The sequence below is a fragment of the Colletotrichum godetiae genome (assembly GCF_030913485.1).
Source record: "Colletotrichum godetiae strain CBS 193.32 chromosome Unknown BDP55scaffold_53, whole genome shotgun sequence".
Taxonomy (NCBI): domain Eukaryota; kingdom Fungi; phylum Ascomycota; class Sordariomycetes; order Glomerellales; family Glomerellaceae; genus Colletotrichum; species Colletotrichum godetiae.
The window spans coordinates 89389-113339 of record NW_026851301.1 but is presented as its reverse complement, the minus strand read 5'-3'; the positions used below and the strand labels follow the sequence as shown (position 1 = coordinate 113339).

The window sequence follows — 23951 nt, the reverse complement described above, 5'->3', positions numbered from 1 at the left end:
CAAGACGTGATTGATTGGGCTTGTACCGCCTCTTGGGTTATTTCTTGCGGTGTCCGAGCGAGACGAAGCACATCTTGACAGTAAACTGAAGTGTGCGGGGTTCAATACTTGTTTTGAGCTTTGGGAGGCAGCTGAATATGATTTCTTGGGAGAATCGGTTGGGTTGCAGGGAGTCCTTTCTTTGTCATCAAGCGCTCCGATTATTGGGCAACGTGACTCGATGGTGCTTCTATATGCGCAAGACTGTAGCATGCGGTGAGTCACAGACCCGCGGCATAGGTAACTCGATTTTGGAGCTTAGATAGCTGGACGTGAATCACATTGGTGGTGGTGGTGCTATTTTCATTGACGCTGATGCAGTACTTGGAATAATACGAGTGGTGAATGGGACTATTGTAACGGAGAGTGGTGTAACGCATCAACATCCTCGTCTTCCACTACCTAACAAATGTATTCTTTTATCAGGGCCGTTAAATGTACTCTTGTGCTACAGGGAAATGGTCACGTAGATCCTTTTGCATCAGTCTTGAAGCTTATATAGTACCTTTGATATCAGTAAACATCATTACGTCTTGATCCGGTTCAGTTAGCACTAAATTCTACCGATTGCGCAGTGGGCTACGCCTCCTGGCACTTGCAGCCAGAAAGCTTTGAGCGGGACTTCACAGCACCACCTTGGATATCTTGAAACCTCCAGGAATCCTCGTTTGGAAAACACCAGTTGGATCGTACTTGGCAGCCACTTCCTCCAGGAATCTGACATTCTCCTCGCCATAGGTGCTGATAGGGTCTTGGGCAGGGTTCACGTAGTTGAGGTACCGCCAGGCCGTCGCCTTCCCATTGGCTTCGGCGTAAGCCTCGAGCTTCGCGGTCATGGCGGCTAGCTTGGCATGGGCCAATGCCTCTTGCTCTCCTGTGCGATTCTGGGCTTGAACCAGCCAGACAATTGAGTTGTGTGTCAAGGATGTGTCAAGACCCAAGACGTTGTTGCCGCTGCCCTTTGTCGCAAAGTGCTTGGGTAGGGGCTGGCTGACGACGGAAAGACCGAGATCCGGCGAGGGGATCAGAGCTTGGAGCTGTACAAGAAACTCATCGTAGAGCTCCGGCATCTTTGTCATGATGTCGATATCATTATGGAAGCAAAGAGAGAACCACACGTTCCTGCGTGACGTTAGCAGTGAAACAAGCTTTGAACGCGAAGTATAGTCATGTACCTCTTGCCTCCTGCCGTGGCATAGTCTGTGATGAGAGTTCCGTAAGGTTTTCTCTTCCTGTCGTCGATGATTGCAGGAAGGCCTGCAAGAGGAGCGAATGAGGTTGAGTTGGCGATGCCAGCCGTGTTGATGGCGTTGATTGCAATCATGGGCGGCCCCTCCCCAGAATAGGTAAAAGTGACAACCTCAGTATCTTCCGGATGGTCCTCGTTGATTTCAACGAGCCGAACAAATTGTTCCATGACAGCTTGCTTCTGGTCGTAACTCATGAACAACAGGCCCCCGTAGAGACCTCCTGGCGCCGCCGGTAAGGTTTGCATGTCGAAAGGAGTCACGATCCCGAAGTTGCTGCTGCCGCCCTTCAGAGCCTTGAATAGATTGGGGTTCTCGCCCGCGATAGCGTCAACGATTCATCCGCTGGCCAGAACCACCTCGTAGTTCTTGACATCGTCGCAGGCAAATCCTCTGGTCCCAGTGTGGAACGACGCGCCGCCGCCGAGAGTCAGACCACCGACACCAACGTTACCCTCGCGTCCTCCGATGACATATTGGCCATATTTCTCAAACTCCTTGCAGACTGATCCCCACCTCGCGCCTGGTTGGATCGATGCCGTTACCTTTTCGTTCTAGAAAGAAATGATCACAAAGTCAAGTTAGGGGGGTACATACACTGCAATTCTTGTAGGTGGTTGCATTCATCCGGCTGAGGTCGATTGTCACACCTTGAGCAACGTTGTTGGATGCATAGTGCGAGTTTTATGCTGCCCAATTCTCAACCTCCTCATCTGGCCTAGCACACATAGTCCATCCAGGCTCATGCCGCTCATGACTTTCCGAAGCTTCATATCTTTAGAGTGATTCATACAGCGTTGGATGTCTATCGTGGCTCCCGGTGTCGCCTAGTCGCCCTGCTAGAATTACCGCGCGAGCCACTGCCGCCATAGAATCCGAAACACATCCTGATTGATGATTCTTGTTATATAGTCTTTGAAACGTTATTCGAGCAGCCGGATGTATTGGGGTTGGGGACGTAGTCGGAGAGAAGGAGTTGATTTCAGTCGAGCTGGCGTTATGATCACTTCAGTCAAGAACTTGGCATCAGGGTGATTGAGCGATGTGGCTTGGCCTGTAATTTATTAACAGAAGTTTCTTGTGGTTCATTTCAGTGAAACATCTCCGAAGACATGCAGAATTCACCGTTCAAGATGACTGTGAGGAACTCGGCCACTAACCAGATCAATCATTCACTTCCTGCATTGTGAGATGTCCAAATTTTGTTGTTGATTCACGACTTGCGCTTGTATCAATTTGTATTATGCCCTTAGGCCCCTCCTACCGTTCCGTTCACCCAAAGTAACTTGAAGCGCCATGGCCCATGGACAGGAGTGTGCTTCATGGACTGGCTTGTGATGGTATATATGCTTTCTTGCCACGCACTCTTGGATCTCAGAACTTCTTCATCCACTGAGAACACCCAGATACTCAATCAATCAACCTCAATTTCAAAGACTCCGTTCTTCACGCCGCTCAAATCAACTTCTCCAAGCTCAATCATACATGGCGCTTAAACCTCACGCTCAACAATCTCATTACATCTAATACACCAAATAACGAGACTTCTTAGTTCTTACCATCTACCGTCATCATGTGTCTTGGTTCAGGTGATGAACCTCGACGAGAGCGTCACCGCCTTGAGCGACGATCTGCCCGGTGGGCTAGAAAAGACCAAGCGCTGCTTTACAGGTTCAACACTCTCTGGTAATCTTAGAGGGTGGATGAAGGACTAGGACAGATGAGAGATTCCGCGCGACTTATTGATGGTTCAATAGAGGGCGAAGGAGAGTAGGGGGAAAGGAGACAAGTTTTAGGCTTCAACGTTTTGGTAAGCAAGGCCCTAGACTCCTTGCAGGGTTTCTCAGTCAGTCTTTTCAATACAATGTGATTAATCTTCATAGTTCAAGAAAGAAAAAGAGAAAGGAGAGATGAAACCCCCCTCCTCCCCCCGGGGGGGAGGCCTCCTACATGATAACAGGTAACACTCTGCTGGTACCTTATTGTAATCTTCTAGTCAAAGACTTTGGAGGACCACTACATAGCTTAGATCTCGGTACTAGATTATTTACTCGGATCTCATGAGACAAATAACCGGTTTGAAGTGGTTTAGAATACCGGCATAACTCATTGACCTTGCGATAGATAGGTCCTAACGATCTGTCATAAAGATCTTGTTGGCAGGTAGGAGAAAAAATGGCCGCAAGCTGGAAATCATAAAAATTGACTTGCAATGAGAAACCTTACGAAGCTTCAGCCTGCAATGTCTTCAACTCGTCGATTGTTATCACTACTGAACGACAATTTTTTGTCGTTGCTCCAACTTGTTGGCTCATCCAATCTTGGCCTAGTCAATCAATGTGTTGGACCAAGACCCAATTGGTTGGGTTTTAGTTGCAAGCTGTCCTGCTAGCAGACAGCTTAGCTAGTTCTGTAGCAAGTCCGAACCATGTTCTCGAAAATTCTAGAACATTAGGCCTGTACAAAGCTAGAATGTCAAAAGCCATCTCATTCTTTGTATGCGAGTTCGCCCAGACTTTAGAAATACCTGTCATAAAGCTCGCACGACTCGACAAGGTGCTGTGGGAGACGCAAGTTGGCGAGCAAGGACAAAACAGGGCATGCCACGTTTAGACAACAAACACATGTAGCAGCCTCCACAGGTCTCCGCTGACAGACCGACAAACAAACATTCGGTCAATGTTTCGCACAATCATTTTTTTTTTCTTATTCCCTATCACAGGACCTTTCAGCAGACCATATAGAAGATGGCCCTGTTGTGCTCTTATTGAATCATGACGGGAATACCTTATGCTACAAACATCTGAACATGAGATGTTCAGGGCAACGCAAGAGAGGACCCTTGCGCGGGGTGCTTTGCAGGGGTGAGCTTCTTAGGCCCCAAACAATCGCCGCCCGGCAATCTGAATGGCGTATATAGAGGGAAACACCCCGGAATGCTCCAACGACAATCCTGGTTTGACCCCACCTGAGACGCTTAAGTAAGGACGTTTTTCCCCAAGTGGTCACAAAAACTTCATTAACTTCACCTCACCCCTCCAATCTCACCCCCAACTCATAAAAGTCGCCGCATTGCTCTTCCATAAACACAACAGTCAATAGCACATAATCCCCAAAGCGTGACGGATCGAGGGGAACTTGTCGCGATAGCTTTAGCGGAAAATGGACGAAACGGAGGATTTATCGCCATACATGCAGCAACTGGATCTATTCCGCCGCAATGACTTCACTCGTGATCAGATGATCCAGGTAAGATTGAGCTTCCCGACGATGCCATCGCTCGCGACTGCCTGATGACAAAGGCAGCGGCTATTGATATTGTCTCTCGATTTCTATTGTCGGATGGACTGACTTGGATTGTCTAGGATCTACTTAATCGCCACAGCCAGCTTCAGCAAGCCTACCGCGAAAAGTGCGATGATTACAACAATGAGCGCGAATCGCGCCGGATGTGGCAGACCAAAGCCAATATTCTGGGAAAGGACGTAGTTGCTCTTAACAAGTCGAATGTGAGTCTACTGGTTCTCCAATTCATGGCTCATGGAACCCATCGACAAGACCTCGGTGCAGAGATGGAGACCTGATTTCAAGGCCAGCATGGGAAGGGACTGACTTGTGAGACAGGATTCTAATCCATTTGTCTTTGTTATAATCGACGGCGACGGTGCCGTCTTTCAAGAATCCTTACTGAAAAGGGGTGCTGAAGGAGGTGCCGAAGCCGGCTATCTCCTGTCGACAGAGATAAAGAACTATGTTACCGAGGCCTACCCTGAGGCTGCCAGCGAAGACTGGAATATAATCGTACAAGTAGTCCTCAACATGGACGGCCTCGCAAAGAAGCTCCATGCCTCTGGTATCATCCCCTTCACCACTTCAGAGCGAACCCTTATAGAGTTTGGACGCGGCTTTGGTCGCGCACAGCCTCTATTCAGCTTCGTCGACGTCGGCTCAGGCAAGGAGTCAGCTGACCACAAGATCCGCGAGATGCTTCGCATCATGGTCCGCATCGGCCAGTGCAAGCACATCTTCTTTGGCCCTTGCCACGATAACGGATATCTCCCGGTCCTCGAGCCGTATAAGCTAGACGATAAGGTGGCTTCAAAGTTCACCCTCATCGAGACGACACCCGCCGAGGAGGGCTTTAAACAGCTCAAGTTCCACAGAATTATCTTTAACTCTGTCTTTATGTCGGAAAAGCTTCCTGAAAGAGTCCAACGACCGGGACCGGGCATGAGCATGCTTCCCCCTCCCCTCCCCTCTGCGCCAGCCGTCACTGTCCCCGGAGCCACTATGCCGCCTGCCAACCCGACTCACACCAAATCCGCCAAGAACGGCGCTCCCTCAGGGCCGACTGAGCCATCTCGCGTCACCAGCCCGCTCTCCAGCGGCTCGCAGACGCCCGCGTCTTCTTGGACTACTACACTGACGAGAGTCTCAACGGCGCCCAAACCCATCGACATCTTTACCACAAAGAAGACGCCACAACCGAAATACTACCTGATGAACGCCGACAGCCAGCGCATCGACGAGCCACTGCCAAAGGTCGATGTCGTGATGGAGAAGAGGTTCAACGCCCGCATGGTAGAGACGGGCAAAAAGTTTTGCAACAATTACTACCTCCAGGGCGAGTGCAAGAATCCAATTTGTCCTTACGTCCACAGCGAAAAGCTCAGCGCCAGCGAGATGGTATTATTGAAGCAAAAGGTAAAGTTTCTCAGCCTTTTTCTCTTCCGACATCCGGCTAATCTGTGATGTAGGCTCGCGGCATCCCCTGCAATCTTGGCTCCGAATGCGACGACATAAATTGTACACTCGGCCACCACTGCAGATGGCTTAAGGACTGCAACCATAGCTACTGCCGCTTCCAGGGCTACCACGACATCAACCCTAAGCCTAGAGTCAAGTGCTTCGAGGATGGCAGTATGAAGATTATTGATAAGCTCTAAGACAATTACCGCTCATCCAACATTCACCTAAAGAAGGAAAAAGACAAAAAGAAAAAAGAAAAAAGAGGTATTAACCACCAAGGTTTATTGCTTCGGCACCGCGGGAATCGGATCTGAACTCACTGGGGGATAGGAGGTCTTCTACTTGAAGCAGGGAAGATCGCGACTTGAAGTGGGACGATCGAGGATAAGAAGGCAGCGGGTATGTGAGGGGGAACTCGCTCTTTACTCACGTCAAACAGCATTGACGTAGCAAACCATTCAAGCCTAGAGAACCAGCAATTGAAGATGCGGGACATCTATCACTCTCATAACCTTGCGTCTTTTCACAGCAGATTCCCGAAAAGTAATTTCTACCTTATCATGTGCAACTTGATTCAAACAGGAAAGGGGATATTAGGGGATGGATGATAACTGCCCGACCTCAGAACTCATGCACCTGCCCGAGATCGAACAGCGCGCCCCTCAGCCATGAGCCAACCTTTACACTAGCTCCATGGGAGTAATTGTTCATTTAACCACTTGAGCATCTCGAACCCAGCTTGACATGACCCGCCAACCTAAATGGACGATGCTGTACTGGTGACGGGAAAAGATGCCAGATGGGCATATGTACATGTACCCATGGCCCTACTTCGTAGAGTCGAGAAATGGAGGTGGGAAGGGACAAGACAGGTCCTGGTATGCAGCGCTGACTGTGCAAACATTGAGCAGTCCATGAAGGACAGATGTTTAATGCTAGACTAAACGATGAACAAGTAGCGCCGGTGCTCAACGTTCCAAGCCAAGAAGCCCCCAAATGCCCAACCCTGAAAGGAACCACAAAAGACTCGTCCAAATTGTTGCCTAAAATGCACCTGAGCGACCGTATTTCAATCGAATGCCCAGGCTCGATGTACGGCCGCGTACCACAGAAACCCCTCTTTCCCAAGTCTCATGCTGATTCGTCGAGAGCGAGCTCTCGAAGGAGAAACATACATGTACCTAGTAGCTAGGTTTCTGCAGATTACACCTTAGCCCTGTACTTCTACCTGACGCGCACGTCAGCAAACATCCTGCATGAATATGTACCCTAGATTGGTACTTGAGTGGATGTGACCGTTTTCCATTGTTTCTAGATTGAAGACACCTACCCGATCTAAGAACCTGGAAGAATAGTGGAAGAATAGGAACGCAGTTGATTTTTGTATTGGTTGAGATTGAGAACAGGTTTGCTTTTATCTATTCTCCCTACGCTGATCCGGCGGTAATGGCTCACGTTGGAGTAGACACCAGGTGCTCGTGTGCATTCTCCCTTCAATAGTAAGTTGCGGCTTTGAAGGTAGGAATAGGTATAACTCGCCAAATTGGTCTTTTTCCCCCGGAACCAGACGCCTTAGAGAAAGCCACAAGTTTTACACAGAACAAGACTTTTTTCTCAAGTAGAAAAACAGCAATTATTCATGTCATTCTAAGTAGACGAATTGCCTCTCTCGATTGCGTGCAATTTTATTATCGGGTTTCGAAGCCTTTTCCATGCGTTCTCTAGTTGATGGAGGAGTCGCAGGTGTCTAGCCTAATCTTCTACACTTGCTGACCCGGCCTTTTCGGGCGACACAGGGACGTTGACGCAAAAACAGGCGTTCCGCCCAACGAACTCATCATTTTACGGAATCTATGTGACTGTTGTAACATTTGCTTGTAATGTGCTGCGAAGTCTCGTGGTAGACTTGCATTAGCTTCAACTTGTGTGCTTCACCTTCAAGGATATTGACAGAGGCAAACCCGGATCAACTACCTGTTCGCCCTAGCGAAACAAATAGCCTTCTAAAACGACAGCACAGCAAAACGTTTCATGTGAGGTTATTCCGACAATTGAAAGATGTCCGCCTCATGTTCAAACATCGCAACCTCATGACGAGTGATGTTAAGTTTAACGCAATATGCAAGAGCTGTGCGCAGAAGCTCGAGAGAAGCTCACCATCTCCGTATAAACATGACTAGAAGATAGGAAACCCAAACTATGCGCTACCATATCTTAGTGCCGTCACTGCTGTGCCCGATGTAAGGAACTAGCTTACCCTCCAATGTTCACAAAGCCTTCCGAGCCGGTGAGGACCCGCACCGGAGCCCGCTATGACGCCAGACGTCGGAAGCGCACCATCTCCCCGGTGGGTCCATCGCGGAGATAACGCGCACTTCCAATTGGATGTCGGAACACCAGGGCACCTGGGGGACCTAGCGGGAGATCTCTTGGCGGACAGCTGCCGCAAAAACTGGAGATATCTCCATCAGACCATGTTCTTCGACGAGTCGAGAACTCCATTCTTTTGTCAGTCTTGGAAGGGAGGGTCCAGATTCATTGGAAACATGAGATCAGACGCCTCTCAGACGTCATGTCGTTCGGAGCTCTCGGGATGGACGGGGTTTGCCTCATGGTGAGTTGTCAACATCGCCGAGAGGATGAGAGATCCGATTTCGTATAAGAATCAGTCGACGATGCTCCTAGCCAAGAGTTTCTTTCTTTGACTCAGCACAACGCGAGCATCACATCAAGATATCTCTTACAAGAACTTAATTACTCTCTCACTCCAAATCTCACCACACTTCACCCAATACCACCAACCACCAACCATCAAAATGCTCGGCAAGATCGCCCTCGAAGAAGCCTACGAAATGACAGGCATGGAAGCCAAGTCAGAGTACGAAGCCTCCCTCTACATCAACCCCTCCGACCGCGCCCGCTACATGCGCCAAATCAGCGACCTCAACTCGGAGCGCGTCAAGCTCGCCGACGCCCACGGCATCGGCTACACCATCGTCTCCCTCACCGTCCCAGGGATCCAAGGCATCGCCGACCAACCCGCCGCCGAACGCCGCGCCACAGAGGTCAACAACTGGGCCCATTCCCAAATCAAACACAACCCCTCCAAGCTCGGCGCCTTCGCCTGCCTCTCGATGCACGACCCCATCCAAGCAGGCCGCGAACTCACCCGCTGCGTCAAAGACCTCGGCTTCCACGGCGCCCTGCTCTGCGACTTCCAGCACGCGGGCGCCAACGGCGAGATCTACAAGTTCTACGACCAGCCCGAGTACGACGCCTTCTGGGAGGTTGTCTGTGCGCTCGACGTGCCCGTGTACATCCACCCAGCCGCCCCCGCGGACGTCATCCTCGAGAAACTCTACGCGCAGCGCAAATACCTCATCGGCCCGCCCCTATCCTTTGCAAACGGCGTGAACCTCCATCTCATGGGCCTCATCTCCAACGGCGTCTTCGACCGCTTCCCGAAGCTGCAGGTCATTGTCGGCCACCTGGGCGAGCACCTCCCCATCGACCTGTGGCGCATCAACCACTGGTTCGAGGACGTCAAGAAGCCGATTGCGGAGGCGGAGGGCAACGCGGACCGCATGTGTAGGAAGACTGTGTACGACTATTTCCGGGAGAATATCTACGTCACGACGTCGGGCAATTTCTCTACGCGCGCGTTGAAGTATGTGGTGGACGAGATTGGGGCCGACCGCGTTCTGTTTTCGGTGGATTACCCGTACGAGACGATTGAGATGTGCTCGGCTTGGTGGGACGGCCAGGCTGAGGAGGTGAAGGAGGCGGTGGGCGGGGTTGAGAATTACCGCAAGATTGGGCGGGACAATGCCAAGAAGCTGCTCAAGCTGGGCGAGTTCCATGACTCTGAGGCTCCTGTGTCTTGAGATAGGTTTGTGTCAGTATCATGATAGTAGCCTGAATGGGCAGACAGCCCGCACTAAATATTGCCTTATCCAACTCTCACGCTCAGTTTCCCCATGTGCCCCTGGATTTTCTGGGAAGACTCTCGTGCCTCATTGGGACCCATGACCTGGGTGGAATGACAACTCAATCACCTTGGGACTATGTTCAGTCAGCTAACAGAGGGAAGTAATATCGTGTAGTAGTCCTGCACACTCTGGAATAAAGGAGTTGGATGACGAAGAGGTGCTAATTGGAATCGATTGGTGCCCCTATGAGTCTTGCGTTTATTGAAAGATTCCCCAATTTGTCAAATCTATCCCTTGGATATTGAACCAACTTTCATTAAGCAAATCGGAGCCTGCAAAATCGCCAAAGTCCTGCGCCAGGGACGTCTGGCCCATGCCAGGCACAGAGCCAAACGGGAGCAATGCTTCCTGCTCGCTTCCTTGCTCAAAGGGCGGATCGTATGTTCCTGCTAATCCAGATCACCAAAATGGGTTAGCTTTCTGTATTTTTCAGTCTACTGATCCCCAAAAGTAATTGGCAAAAGCCGACTCTCTTTCTTGCTCTTTGTGTGTGTATCTATTTTTCGTACCGTTGGTGTTAGGGGCCCCGCTGGCCGCGTTCCGCTGCGAAACGGCGGCCACGACAGATGCGCGAAACTTTTCCAAGACTTCGATACCCCGGCTAGCAGAGGCGACGTGCTGCTTGTGAAAATCAAAGATGCGCAAAGCTCGATCCCACGACGATTTCGTCGGCTCTGTTTCGAAGTTGACTTGGAGATCGGGGCACAGGGTGGCGACGACCAGAGTGGATGCTGCGGCGAAGGTGACTGTGACACAACAGTAAACAAAGAGTTAGCTTGAGCCGCCAAACATGAACTCAAGTGGGGGGTGGAAGAAGAAAGTAGCGACGAGGCAGGATGGGGTAAAGATCAAAACATTGCGTACAGAGTAGAACATGCCAAGCAGAGTTCTGTCTGACGCTGCCCAGCTTCTCGTAAAGCTCCTGTAGCACGCTGTGAGCAGTCAAAACGCAGAGAGAATTGGCCGAATGTCCTAGGCTGTCACGGAGTGTCTGCGTGGTGTCCGTTGCGAATGGTTTCTCTAGTCGGCTGCCGTGCTTGGCTTCGGCTAAGAGTAGTGGACGGAGGAGGAGAAGACGGATCCATAAGACTCTAATTGACACAGCCATAAGTCAGACTTTCTCCGCGAGAAGAGAAAAAGTGGGAGAATCGGGAGAAAAATCCCCTTACCTGGACTTGAGGATGTTTGCCTGCATCTGCAGACAACCTCGTAGCTCTTCGTCTAGTTGCGTCAAGTCCGCGCCCTCTCTGAGGTAGATCGGAAAGGAATGACCCAATTCGTCGAGCTTTGACGAAAGCTGCAAGACATGGCTGAGTGAATCGGGTGTCTTGTCCAAGGCGTATTCGCCGTCGGTGTAGAATTTGGCTAGGATCTCGTTTAGTACATCAAACAGCGCAACAGAGTGTACAAAGAAGGCCAGATACGATGGGCGTTCCGGCGGTTGCAGGCCCTCTGAATTCTCAGACAAGTGCTCATCGTCGATGGGTTCCGGTGGAGGGACGTAATACTGCCGAGACACAAGGACAGGCCTCCCAAAGGTGGTTGCCGTGAGTCTTGGAAGCCTTGACGTTAGCTGGGTGGAAATCATCTGGATCCGCGCAAACGAGGGAAGTGACACGGGTGCGGCGGGTGCCGAGCGAACGGTTTTTGCTTACCTGTCCAAAGTCAGGCAACAGTGCCAGACACGCCGTCTCATCTCCCTCTTGAGTTGACTTCCTGATGACGCTGGCCCATCACCGCGGGAGTGCAGTCCGAGCCCCTGCGCAACTCGCAGTGCGACACCTACTGTGTTCCAACAGCGGTCCGCGTACTGCGTGTAATGTAGATAGACGCCCCTCAGCAGAAACAGCTGAACGAGTTGCAGAGAGGAGTGGTCGAGCGTGTCGACTGAAACTAGCTTGACGGATTGCTTATAGAATCTGTTTGCTAAGCGGACTTGCTCTGATACAGAGACCTGATCAGTCCGCTGACACCCGAGAGCCAGCACGGTGCTCAAGGTGGCGTGGAAGACGATGTCCTTGTAGTCTCGATTGGGAGGTCCGTTTTGAGATGGCTGCCACACCGCTTCGTACGATACCGTAAACGATGGCCGGTGGAGTATGGGAAACACTAGGTGGACGAAGTCCCAAAAGGAACGGAGGAGGCTATCGGCGAGCCACCTCTCGGGCAGCATTACAGGGTCCGGCAGAGTATCAGGACTCTTGGGCTGCGTTGTTATCGCGAATCCGAGTACTGTAGGGGTGACATCCTCTGGCTCCAGGCCAGCCGGCTCCTCTGGACTTTTGGTGGTTGAGCTTCTGGGGCCCGCAGCTTGTGTTACAAGTCGTAGGAAGGAGCTGTTGGATGACGGACCGTATATGGCGTCGCCATCGCCCTCACTACGACAAGACTGTGACGCTGATTGAACGACGTTTGTCGTTGAGAGTTGAGCGGACAGCCGGGTATTGCTTGTGCCAATATGAGTGGCTAATCCGGCGGTATTCAGGGGTAAGACATTACGAGCTCCTCCCGAAGTGTCTGTTTCTGGGCCGGGATCGGGTTGCGGCGGACGTGACGGTCCGCCGCGCGCTTGAGATGCAGGCAACTCTTCCAAACGCTCCAACCTCTTTGATAGTTGGGATATTGACCTGCCAAGATACGTCAGCAGCCTTCCACTGCCGGTGACTTATTCGTCATTTCGGACCGGAGACGAAGGATCAGAAAGTCGACAGTACGTACGGTGTTGATGACGCATGCAAGACGGACTCTTGATAGGTGCACCGTTGCTGCCAACCCTTGGAAATACAAGATGCACAAACCGGGCGCATTCCATCGCATCCAGACTTGCGGGCGCGGCATGGGTTGCAGGCAAGCTGCGTTTTGCGCCGTTTGCGCGGCGGCAACTGTACTGAGGTCATGGGCATGGTCTGTGGTTGAATCGATGCCACGATACCTCACTTAATGCGCGTCAATGGAAGGTGCTTGAGGTGGCGGGGGTTCAGGAGGACCTGTCTGTCAGGTACCGCCGGTACGTCCGGTACCTTGTTACCACCTTACCCAACCTAGTCAAGAAAGACTTCATGCCTAAGGTAACCTAGAAGGTACCTAGGTATCTCTACCTTGGGGTGCTGGTGGGGATGAAAGGCGGGAGAAAGGTGGGGCTTCTACAGATCTCACCTCACCTTCCAGTACCGAACACCCATCCTAGGTACCGAAAGTGCCCAGGGTACCCGGGTATCTACGTATCTACGGTAGGCAAATAGGCGACGAGACACTCGACTTGTTACAAAGTCCTTTCACTCTACCACTGTCATTGTCACTCCACTTTTAGTACTGTTTCTCTTGGTACTGTTTCTTCTGGTGTTATTTCTCTTGGTGTTACTTCTCTCGCTGTTGCTTCTTTTGGTGTTGCTTCCCTTGTTTTTGTGACATATTCTCTGTGTATTCTTTGATGAATATATACCGAGACGCCTGATTCATCTAATAAAGATCTTTCAAGGTCAAGTAAGATCTCTGGGTGAGTACCTTGGACAATTATCCGTTAAAGGTACTGCTTAGGGTGCCTTCCTTGCCTAGTATGAGATCTTCGGGTGAGAGCATAATACCTTCTAGGCTTCTAGATAGTCCCCTTCTTTTATTTAGAGTTGTAATGTGCGATTTGTAGGTTAGCAAACGTCTTTAAGGTTAAGTGTGGTGTTCCTACGAAATTTATTTAACTTTTGAGAAGAGAAAAGAGGGGTATTCATTCTTAATAAAGGGAAGAAGAGGGAGAGAGAAAGCAACGCAGTCCTGGAAGAAACCTCCAGAAAGCTCGATACGCATTCGAGCGTAGGAGAGTGCCTTCCATTCCCAAACTTGAGGTGAAGGGGCAGGTCGCGGCAAGCAGCTAAGGTATCGATAGCTAACGTTTAAAAGGGATTTAATCTGATTCTTCTTCCAACCTTTAACGAGTCCCCATCATCATCCCGTCGATACCTCTCAAGTCATCCGAGACTTCTGTCATCTTCACTTCTGAGTCGTCACCCGAACGGCCGACCTTGTGTAGCGCTTCGATCCCGTCTACGACGTTGGATCTTGCGGGTGAGCCTATCTCCGGCCACGTGATCTTTCTCCGAAACTGACAATCCGGACCACAAAAGGCCCATTTCCAAGCTGGACCTCGAGGCTGAATTCAAGCGGCCCCTTCCCTCTTTAGAGTACGTGTCTTCGACGAAACCGACCCAGCACTCAAGCCCACCTCCCGAGGTTGCCGTAGATGGGAAAAACATCCTTCACTTCGAGAATCAGACGAAACATGGCTTCGCGCAGCAACAACGGATGGCTCGGCGACGATTGGGAGGGGGATCTCACCGAGCGATTTGACCTTGTGCATCAGATCCGACACGCAATGTTGAATCATGAGGACATCAAAGACGAGATTGACAAGATCGAGATTTTCCAGAGGAAGGAGGTTTGGGCACACTTGCTCGTCCTGAGCTTGCCGCGTCTCCGAAGCTTCTTGGCGGAGGTGCAGGGCCCCGGCGGCGACGACCTGATCTACAATCTCAGTCGTGATTTCAAAGATATGGACACCCTCATTCTGCTTTGTGAGTTTCACCATCTTCTCATTTCTATCCTTTCAATCGTCTCCTGCTTTTCCCTTCACATGTTTTTTTTAGTCCTATAGATGTTCGTATAATCATCTAACATCATTACCAACAACCATTTTCTTTGTCGTATTTCGCAGGCACAGGCTGACGTCTTCATCATCAGTTCGAGGCCCGAAGGAAGAATGGATCAAGAGCGGTAACATCTTAAGGAGCAATGCTGAGAAACTCGCGGTAAGACAATCCTGCTTCGTCTGTGATGAATTCACTCCTGACTAATTCAACTGCGCTAGTTGGCCGAGAGAGATCTCGGAATTTGCGTTTTTACGCTCCAACGACTAGGACAGAAATGCCATATCCTCCCATTCTGGACACTCAACCGACCGCGCTGTTCCCAGGCACTTGATGCTGCAGCCAAAGTATTCGGGAAAGAACGAATCAAAATGCTTCGCAAGAAGCTCGTCAATCCCGTGACGAACATCGTTGATACATCTAGAAACATGATCACGTTGCACCCTATGCTGCACAAGTTTTGGGACGAAGGAATTTTTGGTTTAGAGCCCGTCGCTCTCTTGTACGAAGAGGATAGGAAGGGAGAACCCGTCATTGCGGGTCCTTCGACTCTCTCTAAGGCCGCGGTCGAGACATACAACGAGGAAAGCGGCGAGCCGGGGTCTTCGATGTCTACGAGATCTGGTACCAAGAGAGTGGGAGACAGTCCCCAGATCACCACTTTCAAGAAGTCCAGAAGGAACAACGAGGACAAGGGCAAGGGCAAGAAGAAGGAGGTAGAGCAGTCGCAGGATATAGAAGCTACGGAGGAGGTTGATGAGGCTGAGAGGGAGCCAGTCGGTCTTCGTGTTCGATACCACTGGTTACCCGAAACGAAGGGCTTACAACCAGACACTCTTCCAAAAAACATGGCCGAGGTAAGGCAGTTTTGGAACTCGTGGAATGATGATAGCGTTGTACACGCCAAGGATGCCCTACCCATCGATGACGGCCAGGAGGTCGACATCTTCGATACACCAAACGCCAAAGCCCCCGATTTCGACATTATGCAGTTGCAGTTCGACATTTTCCGGATGCAGGCGTTGGCCGGCAGGGCAGACCCGATCACCTATGTTCCCGATTGGTACTACGACCAGGATGGGAAGATTGTCTACGCCCCCATTCCGGGAAAAGAAGAGGCTGTCCGGGCACTTGCGGCGAGGGAGGCGAGGGAGATTCAAGAGGCTCAGGAAGCAATGCAGGCTTAGAAAGTCACTATTTCTTCCTCTGATCCTCAAGGCTTCGATTCTTCTGCCTCCATACTTTCACCTGATCCTCAAGGCTCCGAGTCACCAACAGCTGCATCTGACCAACAAAGAACCTGACACACAGACCGAGCTTGAATTTGCGTAGCAAGAGAGAAGGGGATCGACAGTGCCAGGCCCCCGAACAACCCTCCGACGACCGAACTCTCGCCGAAGTCCCTTACAACGAGCCGGCAACAGCAACCGCAAGGCCTTCCATTGACAAGGAGAATGACCCTGCGGTCTATAATGAGCTTACGCGACGTCAACCCCACCGGAGAGAATCTGAACCTCTCTCCAAAGTACAGGAGCGTGTACCAAGTACTTCAGCCCAGACGTCACAGGGTCATGGACGTTCCAAGAGTGGAGGTTTAGGTCAGACGAGGGATAAGACCCAGAACCGCCTTTCTGCGGGTCATTTCGAGAAGCATGTTTCTGCCGATCAGGTCGAGAAGCGTCGGTCCGTGGGAAATCTCGGGGAGCGTCTGTCTGAGTATCCTGAGAACGCACCAAGTGGCCCAGGACTACAAGGCCCGTTGTCCCTGCGTCCTCGATTTGTCTGAGAAGGTGATCTTGGGAGTGACCAATGGAACTAAGCGGGCTGCGATGATGGAGGGGTAGATTATTGTCTTCTTATGCTGCTTGATGAACGGAGGGTACTTTGAGTTATTTGTCTTCACTCCCTTAATGTCCCTTTCCTTTGACCTGCATGACCCTCTGACTATTGTAGACAATTGACCTGAAACTCTTGTTACGGGAGTCTCGCTTCGCGGTCTTGCCAGCCACGGAAGGTCGTTGATTGTAAATGTGTAGGCCGACGAACGTCCATTCGACCATCAAGTAGGCCCTGTTGAAATAATGCTTCCACTTACCCAGTCAAGAGACCTCATCAATGAACCACAGGTTCATTGTTTCCTCAGTGACGCCTCAACTTCCACCACCGCGCTCCCTTGCCACAAGCATCTTCCAGAACCTCTCCCGCAAAACTCACCATGCCCTCTTCCTTGCCAAACCCAGACACAATAGTCTCTTCCTCGCAAGGCGCAACCCCCAACTTGGCCGCCTCGCTCGCCGTGAACGTACCATGTACATCCACCTCGTCAAACTCCCCAAGACCCTCAATAGGAAACAGGACATTCGCCCCCCAAAAAAGAACAAACGAAATCAAAAACCCAATGAAGAACGCAACATAATACAACTCATACACCGCGTCAGGTGCACCGCTAATGCCCCCGGCACTCACAATCAACCCGCCCACGGTCGGCGCCCAGCCCGCAACCCAGCACGGAATCACCCTCCAGTTAACACCATGCTGATACCAATAGTCGGAACCCTCGGGAAGGAACAGGTGCGACAGCCGGATACGCCGACGGCGCAGGATAAAGTAGTCGCAGACCATCACGCCCATGATGGGCGCGAGGAACACGGCAAACGAGTTGAGAACGGCGACGAAGGTGGCAGCCTGGTTAATGAGCTGCCAGGGCTGGATGATCCAGGCGGCGGCAAAGGTGAGGAGGGCGCCGCGGCGGATGTCGAGGTAGCGCGGGAAGAGGCCGGCGAGGTCGATGCCGCCTGCTACGGCGTTGGAGCAGACGTTTTCGAACATGGAGGTGAAGGCGAAGGCGAGGGCAAGGAAGAAGACTGCGGCGCGGGAGCCGGAGGAGCCTTGTCCGTCTTTAGGGATGGGTGATGTTAACTCACAACCGTTAAGGAAGTCTGGGACTTTGGGAGAAGGATCAAGGAGAATGGGGAGCACGGAATATCTGACAAGATAAAGAGAGACTCACGATCCATCATGACCATCAACAAATCAGGCGGATTCCAATAAATCTGCCCATAAATCTTCTGGCACGCCGCAGTAGTCACTAACCCGCCCAGGCATACAAGCACGCCAGTGACCCAGTACACCGACACCGTGCCGACGATATAATCCCTCTTATTCTTCGCATACCGCGAAAAGTCGCTACTATTCGTCATACCCGCCGCTTTCCCGCCAATGGCCTGGTTGATCCCCGCCATCATCAGCCACGAGGCGCTCCAGCGCGACGAGGCGGGCACTTTTTGGCCCTGGTAGAAGACGGGTCCCACGCCGTGAGCGATGGCGACGGACCAGACGACCATGGCGACCATGGCTGCGCCGCAGGCGCAGGAGGAGACGAAGAAGGGCTTCTTGAAGCGTTCGGGGCGGATGAAGAGGAAGGGGAGGGAGACGGTCCAGAAGATTGTGAAGCCTAGGAGTTCGTAGGTTGTTGTTGGGGTATTTCCGCTGAGGGTGTTGGGGATCTTTGCGAAGGAGGGCCAGATTGCGGTTATGCAGACGCTATGAGAGATGTATGGGTCAGTCTTTGAGACTTCGGCCAGGGGGTTGTCAAGCGTACGTTACTAGTTTACCTCCATTCCAACCTGCTCAGAACTGAATCAGTCATCTTATCGCTTGCAAGCAGGATAGAGGCGTCTTGTGAAGACTAAAGACAAACTTACACTGGAGAGCGGTCCAGATGAAGTTGAGGAGAATGCGCTGCAGCAGCGGGATGTAACTCGCTCGAAAGCCCCATGTGTATCTGTTCTGGACGGTAAAGCCGATATGCCAGGTCAGACCGCACCAAGCCACGAGGATGGCGAAGAAACAGCAGAGGGCGCGGGAGACGACGATGACGGCCATGGCCTGGCCGACAGAGAGTCCCTGGGTGAGAAACGTGTTGGGGGTCTGCCATGTTGCGACGTTGAGGGACGATCTGTGTGGAGAGAGGGGAGTGGTTCAGCATTGGACATTCTCGCAGCATTCCGTGACATCTTTGTCATGGTGATGGTACGAAGAGAACGAGACTTACAAAGACCAGGAGCCGAAGAAGTTGAACCAGCCCCAGGTCCGGCGGGAGGGCGGCAGGGGAATGAGGTCGCGGTTCGACCAGGCGCTGACTTCTTCGTGGCGAGACTCGTCCGACTTGAGAGTCAGGGCCTCTCTGATCCTGCGCGCCGCTTTTTTTGCCATGATCGCCGTGATTAATGAGGGGTTGCAAACGTTTACGTTTGTATGTCCGTTTGCATTGTTCGGGGAACATTCGTCTAGAGCTCGTGATATTCCAACCGATATATAGGACCATCTTATCTTGGGATCCTTGCAGTGACCATGTTCACTCCCATAAATTTTGGTTCTGAAAGTGTTTCCGTTGGCGGGAGATACGTGCTGCTAATTGCTACCTTATCTGACTTGCATGTCGGACGAGGTTGGGTAGCAGTTTTCCGGGGAAGCCTGCGTTTGCGCCCATTTTCTTGACTTCTTTACTTTGAAAGAAGCCATACGTCGGCGACTTTCCGAATATCGGATGACACCTCCCGCGAGCTTGTCCATTCTCCAAAGCGGCCTTGAATGTAACCCACTCTTCCCGGTCAACTTGGTTCTCGATACCGATGATAAGGATGCGGAGCAGTGGGGCGTTCCCCGCCGGTGACATGCCGGGTGATAAGAAAATCGTGAGTGATCACCTCGGACTCGTTCGTCTTGCCAGTGTAACAAACGACTGTCAGTCCTGGGATAAAGGGTTGAGATTTCCAATCGAGTAACTTCATTATGCATGTTCAAACCTGGTAGGATTGGCGTCGCGAGGTGAGGTTGAGGTGGGGACCACTATCTCTCCGGAATCCGGGGGTTGAATGTCGGCGTCTGCCCCGATGCCGGCACCGCGTCGGAGAAGGTCCGATACTTTGGTCGTGTGTCATGCAACTCATCTGTTCACATTGCTGCGCACAACTTCACTACAGGACCTCATACCGTCATTCGTCTCGACAGTGGTCTCCATGATGCAAGCATCTCGGAACCTCGAAATCAAGTAAAACAAGTCAGACAATTATCGTCCTTATCATCAGCTCATCAATAAAATGACAGTTCCCACCTTGAGAATAGGCGTCGACGTTGGCGGGTAAGTACCATCCCTCGGACATCATCTCCCTCATCTCCCTCATCTCTACATCTACAAACTTCACATCAACAGAGCCAAACTGTCACTTCCCAACTCTCAAACATCCAACTCACAAAACACAAACAGCACAAACACAGATGGCGTCATCCTCGACCCAACACCCTCCTCCTTCTCCCCTCCTCTCGGCATCCTTGCCATCCAAAAGACCCCAACAACACCCAACCCAAGCACCGGCATCAACACGGCAATCTCCCACATGTTCTCCGCCGCAAACATCTCCCCCTCCCGCATCGCAAGCGTCACAATCGGCACAACGCACTTCATCAACGCCGTCATAGAACAAGATGCCACCCGCCTCGCCCCCGTCGCTGTCCTCCGCCTCAGCGGGCCCTTCTCCGCCACCATCCCCGCCGGCGTCGACTGGCCCCCGGCCTTGCGTAGTATCATCTGCGCCCACCGCTCTCTCATCGACGGCGGGCTGGAGATTAACGGGGATCTGATTGCAGAACTCGATGAAGACGCCGTCCGGCGCGAGGTGGAGGTCGTGCGCGCAAAGGGGATACGAAGTGTTGTCGTTGTGGGGATCTTTAGTCCCATTGACGTCGTGTATAGGCAGGAAGAGAGAGCGGCGGAGATTATTCGCGAGATCTACCCTGCCGCAGACGTGGTGATGTCCAAAGACGTGGCGAATATCGGGTACCTTGAGCGTGAGAACGCGGCTATTCTCAATGCTTCCATCCTTCCGTTTGCTAGGCGCACGATTCGCTCCTTTCAGGATGCCGTTACAAATCTTGGACTGAAATGTCCCGTCTTCGTGACGCAAAATGACGGGACGATTCTGCCCGCTGCGGCGGCGGCGCGGTTGCCCATCAGGACATTCTCCAGTGGCCCGACGAATAGCATGCGCGGCGCGGCGTTCCTCACTAGGGTCATGAAGGGGGAGAAGGAGGAGACGGGTCCGATGATGGTTGTCGATATCGGCGGGACGACGACGGATGTGGGATTGTTACTAGCCAACGGGTTTCCCAGGCAGGCGGCGGCGTATAGCGAGATCGCGGGGGTGCGGACGAACTTTTCGTACCCGGACGTCAAGAGTATCGGGCTCGGGGGCGGTTCTATCGTTAAGAGCAACAAGAGCACCGGTGAGTTGGTGATTGGGCCGCAGAGCGTGGGATATCAGATCCAGACAAAGGCTCTCGTTTTCGGCGGCGATGTCGCAACGGCTACGGATTATACTGTTCTGTCGGACCCGAATGCCGTTCAGATTGGAGACCGGTGTCTCGTTGAAGGTGTAAGCGGCCTCGCGGAGGATGTCCCAGCGTTCAAGGCACAAGTGAAGGCGATGCTGGAGCGGATTGTGGACACGATGAAGACCTCGCCCGAGGAAATCCCCGTTGTTCTCGTCGGCGGGGGCGCGGTTATTGCGCCGGATCAATTGAAGGGGGCGAGCAGGGTTGTGAAGCCGGCGTGGTCTGGGGTTGCGAATGCGATTGGGGCTGCGACGGCGAGGGTCAGTGGTGTTGTGGACTCGATTAAGAGTACTGAGACAAAGACTTTGTCCGAGGTTGTGGAAGCGTTGTCGCGGAGGGCTGTTGATCGGGCTGTTGAGAATGGTGCTTTGAGGGAGAGCGTGACTATTGCTGAGGTCGAAAGCTTCCCATTGCAGGTAAGGTTTTACGGCATAATGAGTACGAGAGCGAGCGCTAATCGTAGGTTTGTTTGGCAGTACATTGCAAACAAGTCACGAATCATCATCAAAGCTGTAGGAGACTTTGATTTCTCCAGATCGACATCCATGGATTCAACAACAATTCCAACCGATGTTGAGCACTGCGAAGAAGAACCACCCAGGCCACCAGTACTATTTCAAAGCCAGAAGGATTCATCACCGCAATCGTTGGTTTACAACAAGGAGTACATTGATGAATACAAGCCCAAGGTCCTTAACCGGCAATGGCATCTCTCCGAGACGGACCTCGACTGGATCACGACAGGCTGCTACATCCTAGGCACAGGAGGCGGTGGCTCGCCCTACCAACACATGCTACGCCTCCGCGAAATGATGCGCGCCGGCGCTACAGTCAAGATCATTTCTCCACATGACCTCAAAGACGACGATATTGTAGCTTGTGGCGGTGGGAAGGGGTCGCCGCAGGTATCCATCGAGAAGCCGTACGGCGATGAGTAAGCCCCCCTTCACCCTACCGTCTTCAAAAGACAGAATATGTGGGTTTTAACACCTGTATTTTGCAGAATCATGGAATCGCAGAGGGAGCTCTACGCATACCTCAAGACGAAGCCGACGGCCGTGATATCCCTCGAGATAGGAGGCGGCAACGGGCTGCAGGGCCTCATCCTCGGCGCCAGCACGAATCTCGATATTCCTACAATCGACGGCGACTGGATGGGCCGCGCGTATCCCATCTCTCACCAGACCACGCCCGTGGTCTTCGAAAAGAAGGCGACGATGATTCCATCGTGCATATCAGACGGGAACGGCAGGATCATGGTACAGTCTCTTTCTCTCGCCATCCACCCCTGCTCAACACCCTTTTTACCTGCCACAAAACACGCATGATGAAGATGGAAGCCATTACTGACCTCGAATAAACACCAACAGCTCATGACAAAAGCCCGCACAGAACTCGACGCAGAACGCGCCTTCCGCGCCGCCCTCTCACAAATGGGCTCCCACGTAGGCTGCGCAAAGGGCCCCATCAGCGGCCGCGACACCAAATCCTGGGTGGTCGAGAATACTGTCTCGCTCTCCTGGCGCATTGGTCGTGCAGTCGCGCTGGCGCGGTGTACCAATGCCGTGGACACTGTCGCCGAGACCGTCGTTGATGTAGTCGGCGGGAAGGAGTCGGCGAGGGTGCTGTTTAGGGGCAAGATTGTGGGCGTGGAAAGAGTTACGAGGATGGGGCACGCTTATGGGGAGGTGATTATTGAGGGATATACTGACGGCAGCGGTGGCGGTGATGGGGTGGTTGAGAGGTTCGTAATCCCGTTCAAGAATGAGAATATTCTTGCGAAAAGGGTTGATGGTGATGAAAGGGAAGATGTAAGTTCCCGCTACGCCCCATCCCCATCCCCATCCCCATTTCCATCATGAGAAGGAAGTAGAAGGTGTGAAGCTAACATTTCTCATGCTCGAACAGATCCTTGCAATCGTTCCAGACCTAGTCTGCGTCCTCGACGCACAAAATGGCGAGGCTCTCGGCACGCAAGAGTACCGCTACGGGCTGCTCGTCGTGGTGCTCGGCATTACTGCCTCCGATAAGTGGACGTCCACGGCGCGGGGCATTGAGATTGGCGGGCCCAAGGGGTTCGGAATGGGTGAGCTGGAGTATGTGCCTCTTGGTACTTTCAAGAAGCCGCGGAGCGTCATTGATGAGTTTGGGGGGTAGTCCCGATGGGTCAAGGACCAAGGGCTTGTTGAGGTTCCGAGTAATGGAGTATCGTGCTTGTGTGGTGCGGCTTGTGAAGATGGGTTCATTCTGGGTCAAGACGTGTACTCTCCATCTCCGGTTTCGGGCTGAGGTGAAGTTGTTTCTTGGATAAATACCAATAAAGTGCTTGTGGGACGTACTCAGCTATGGGACACGATGTTGATATTGGTGTTACTTGGCATCTAGATAAATATAGCCGCTTAACAGCAGGATGAATAGACTTGTCCAGTACATTCAATTATCTCCATCGCCTACCTCACGTACCTTTCATCACAGCGAATCCAGCTCATGGCCGCACATACAAGTTGCAAATCTCTCAGGGCCTGCGCGAGCCCGCACGTGTGTCATCATGAAAGAACCGACAGGGGTGTGACTGTCGAACCATTGTATTTCCTGCCGGGGTGTGGTAACGCAACTCGAACTAGGGGCCAGAGCTGTAGACTGCACCCAAGAATCGGAAGAGGGTGTGTTGGGGTCGTCTCCAAGTCGTCGGAACTCTCAGTGCCGCACCGTCAAGGTTACCGAAACTCTACCAGGTTGACGGAGGAGGGAGAGGAAGAGGGAGGGGTCAGCCAGCCAGTGTACCACGCCGTTGTCGGTTCCTGCGGGAGCAGCCGGAAGCCGAGGGTGTAGAGTCTTCACTGTCTGGCTGTCTGTGAGACAAGTCGAGAGAAGGAGACAGACAATCACGCAATCGA

At 52.2% G+C, this 23951-nt stretch overlaps 7 protein-coding genes across 7 annotated transcripts; 4 read left to right on the top strand and 3 right to left on the bottom strand.

The window, feature by feature from the left end:
• Positions 1–662: 662 nt before the first annotated feature.
• On the bottom strand, positions 663–1913 carry BDP55DRAFT_636380 (uncharacterized protein; the record flags this gene model as incomplete). The annotated part of the gene is made up of 4 exons (XM_060572876.1): positions 663–1161; positions 1215–1600; positions 1646–1840; positions 1884–1913. The coding sequence occupies 4 exons, from the start codon at positions 1911–1913 to the stop codon at positions 663–665; spliced, it is 1110 nt and encodes a 369-aa protein (XP_060424829.1).
• A 2269-nt stretch (positions 1914–4182) lies between these two features.
• On the top strand, positions 4183–6292 carry BDP55DRAFT_324668 (C-x8-C-x5-C-x3-H type zinc finger protein). The gene is made up of 4 exons (XM_060566800.1): positions 4183–4535; positions 4652–4795; positions 4911–5990; positions 6044–6292. The coding sequence occupies exons 1-4, from the start codon at positions 4449–4451 to the stop codon at positions 6230–6232; spliced, it is 1500 nt and encodes a 499-aa protein (XP_060424828.1). The 5' UTR covers positions 4183–4448; the 3' UTR covers positions 6233–6292.
• A 2559-nt stretch (positions 6293–8851) lies between these two features.
• On the top strand, positions 8852–9919 carry BDP55DRAFT_697252 (uncharacterized protein; the record flags this gene model as incomplete). Its single annotated transcript, XM_060577661.1, has 1 exon — positions 8852–9919. One exon carries the CDS (start codon positions 8852–8854, stop codon positions 9917–9919), a length of 1068 nt encoding a protein of 355 aa, XP_060424827.1.
• On the bottom strand, positions 9870–12981 carry BDP55DRAFT_677658 (fungal-specific transcription factor domain-containing protein). The gene is made up of 6 exons (XM_060575929.1): positions 12743–12981; positions 11680–12651; positions 11194–11577; positions 10889–11115; positions 10534–10770; positions 9870–10413 (listed from the first exon to the last, which is right to left on the bottom strand). The coding sequence occupies exons 1-6, from the start codon at positions 12925–12927 to the stop codon at positions 10223–10225; spliced, it is 2196 nt and encodes a 731-aa protein (XP_060424826.1). The 5' UTR covers positions 12928–12981; the 3' UTR covers positions 9870–10222.
• Positions 12982–14297: 1316 nt separating this feature from the next.
• BDP55DRAFT_732759 (uncharacterized protein) lies at positions 14298–15848 on the top strand (the record flags this gene model as incomplete). The annotated part of the gene is made up of 3 exons (XM_060579988.1): positions 14298–14589; positions 14756–14823; positions 14883–15848. The coding sequence occupies 3 exons, from the start codon at positions 14298–14300 to the stop codon at positions 15846–15848; spliced, it is 1326 nt and encodes a 441-aa protein (XP_060424825.1).
• Positions 15849–16641: 793 nt separating this feature from the next.
• BDP55DRAFT_754538 (uracil permease) lies at positions 16642–19269 on the bottom strand. The gene is made up of 5 exons (XM_060580721.1): positions 18716–19269; positions 18366–18619; positions 18263–18287; positions 17672–18204; positions 16642–17558 (listed from the first exon to the last, which is right to left on the bottom strand). Exons 1-5 carry the CDS (start codon positions 18874–18876, stop codon positions 16801–16803), a joined length of 1731 nt encoding a protein of 576 aa, XP_060424824.1. The 5' UTR covers positions 18877–19269; the 3' UTR covers positions 16642–16800.
• A 365-nt stretch (positions 19270–19634) lies between these two features.
• BDP55DRAFT_754530 (uncharacterized protein) lies at positions 19635–23689 on the top strand. Its single transcript, XM_060580720.1, has 6 exons — positions 19635–19804; positions 19931–21470; positions 21531–21988; positions 22058–22313; positions 22425–22865; positions 22939–23689. The coding sequence occupies exons 1-6, from the start codon at positions 19764–19766 to the stop codon at positions 23209–23211; spliced, it is 3009 nt and encodes a 1002-aa protein (XP_060424823.1). The 5' UTR covers positions 19635–19763; the 3' UTR covers positions 23212–23689.
• The last annotated feature ends 262 nt before the right edge of the window (positions 23690–23951 follow it).

Coding starts and splice junctions, on each gene's coding strand:
- BDP55DRAFT_324668 (XM_060566800.1), top strand. CDS start 4,449: ATGGACGAAACGGAGGATTTATCGCCATACATGCAGCAACTGGATCTA. Junction 4,536..4,651: donor CTCGTGATCAGATGATCCAG/GTAAGATTGAGC, acceptor TGGATTGTCTAG/GATCTACTTAATCGCCACAG. Junction 4,796..4,910: donor TTGCTCTTAACAAGTCGAAT/GTGAGTCTACTG, acceptor CTTGTGAGACAG/GATTCTAATCCATTTGTCTT.
- BDP55DRAFT_754530 (XM_060580720.1), top strand. CDS start 19,764: ATGACAGTTCCCACCTTGAGAATAGGCGTCGACGTTGGCGG. Junction 21,471..21,530: donor TCGAAAGCTTCCCATTGCAG/GTAAGGTTTTAC, acceptor TTTGTTTGGCAG/TACATTGCAAACAAGTCACG. Junction 21,989..22,057: donor GAGAAGCCGTACGGCGATGA/GTAAGCCCCCCT, acceptor TGTATTTTGCAG/AATCATGGAATCGCAGAGGG.
- BDP55DRAFT_754538 (XM_060580721.1), bottom strand. CDS start 18,876: ATGGCAAAAAAAGCGGCGCGCAGGATCAGAGAGGCCCTGACTCTCAAG. Junction 18,288..18,365: donor CATCTGGACCGCTCTCCAGT/GTAAGTTTGTCT, acceptor AGTTCTGAGCAG/GTTGGAATGGAGGTAAACTA. Junction 17,559..17,671: donor GTTGATGGTCATGATGGATC/GTGAGTCTCTCT, acceptor CCATCCCTAAAG/ACGGACAAGGCTCCTCCGGC.
- BDP55DRAFT_677658 (XM_060575929.1), bottom strand. CDS start 12,927: ATGCCCATGACCTCAGTACAGTTGCCGCCGCGCAAACGGCGCAAAACG. Junction 11,116..11,193: donor GCAAACATCCTCAAGTCCAG/GTAAGGGGATTT, acceptor TGTGTCAATTAG/AGTCTTATGGATCCGTCTTC. Junction 10,414..10,533: donor CGGGGCCCCTAACACCAACG/GTACGAAAAATA, acceptor GATCTGGATTAG/CAGGAACATACGATCCGCCC.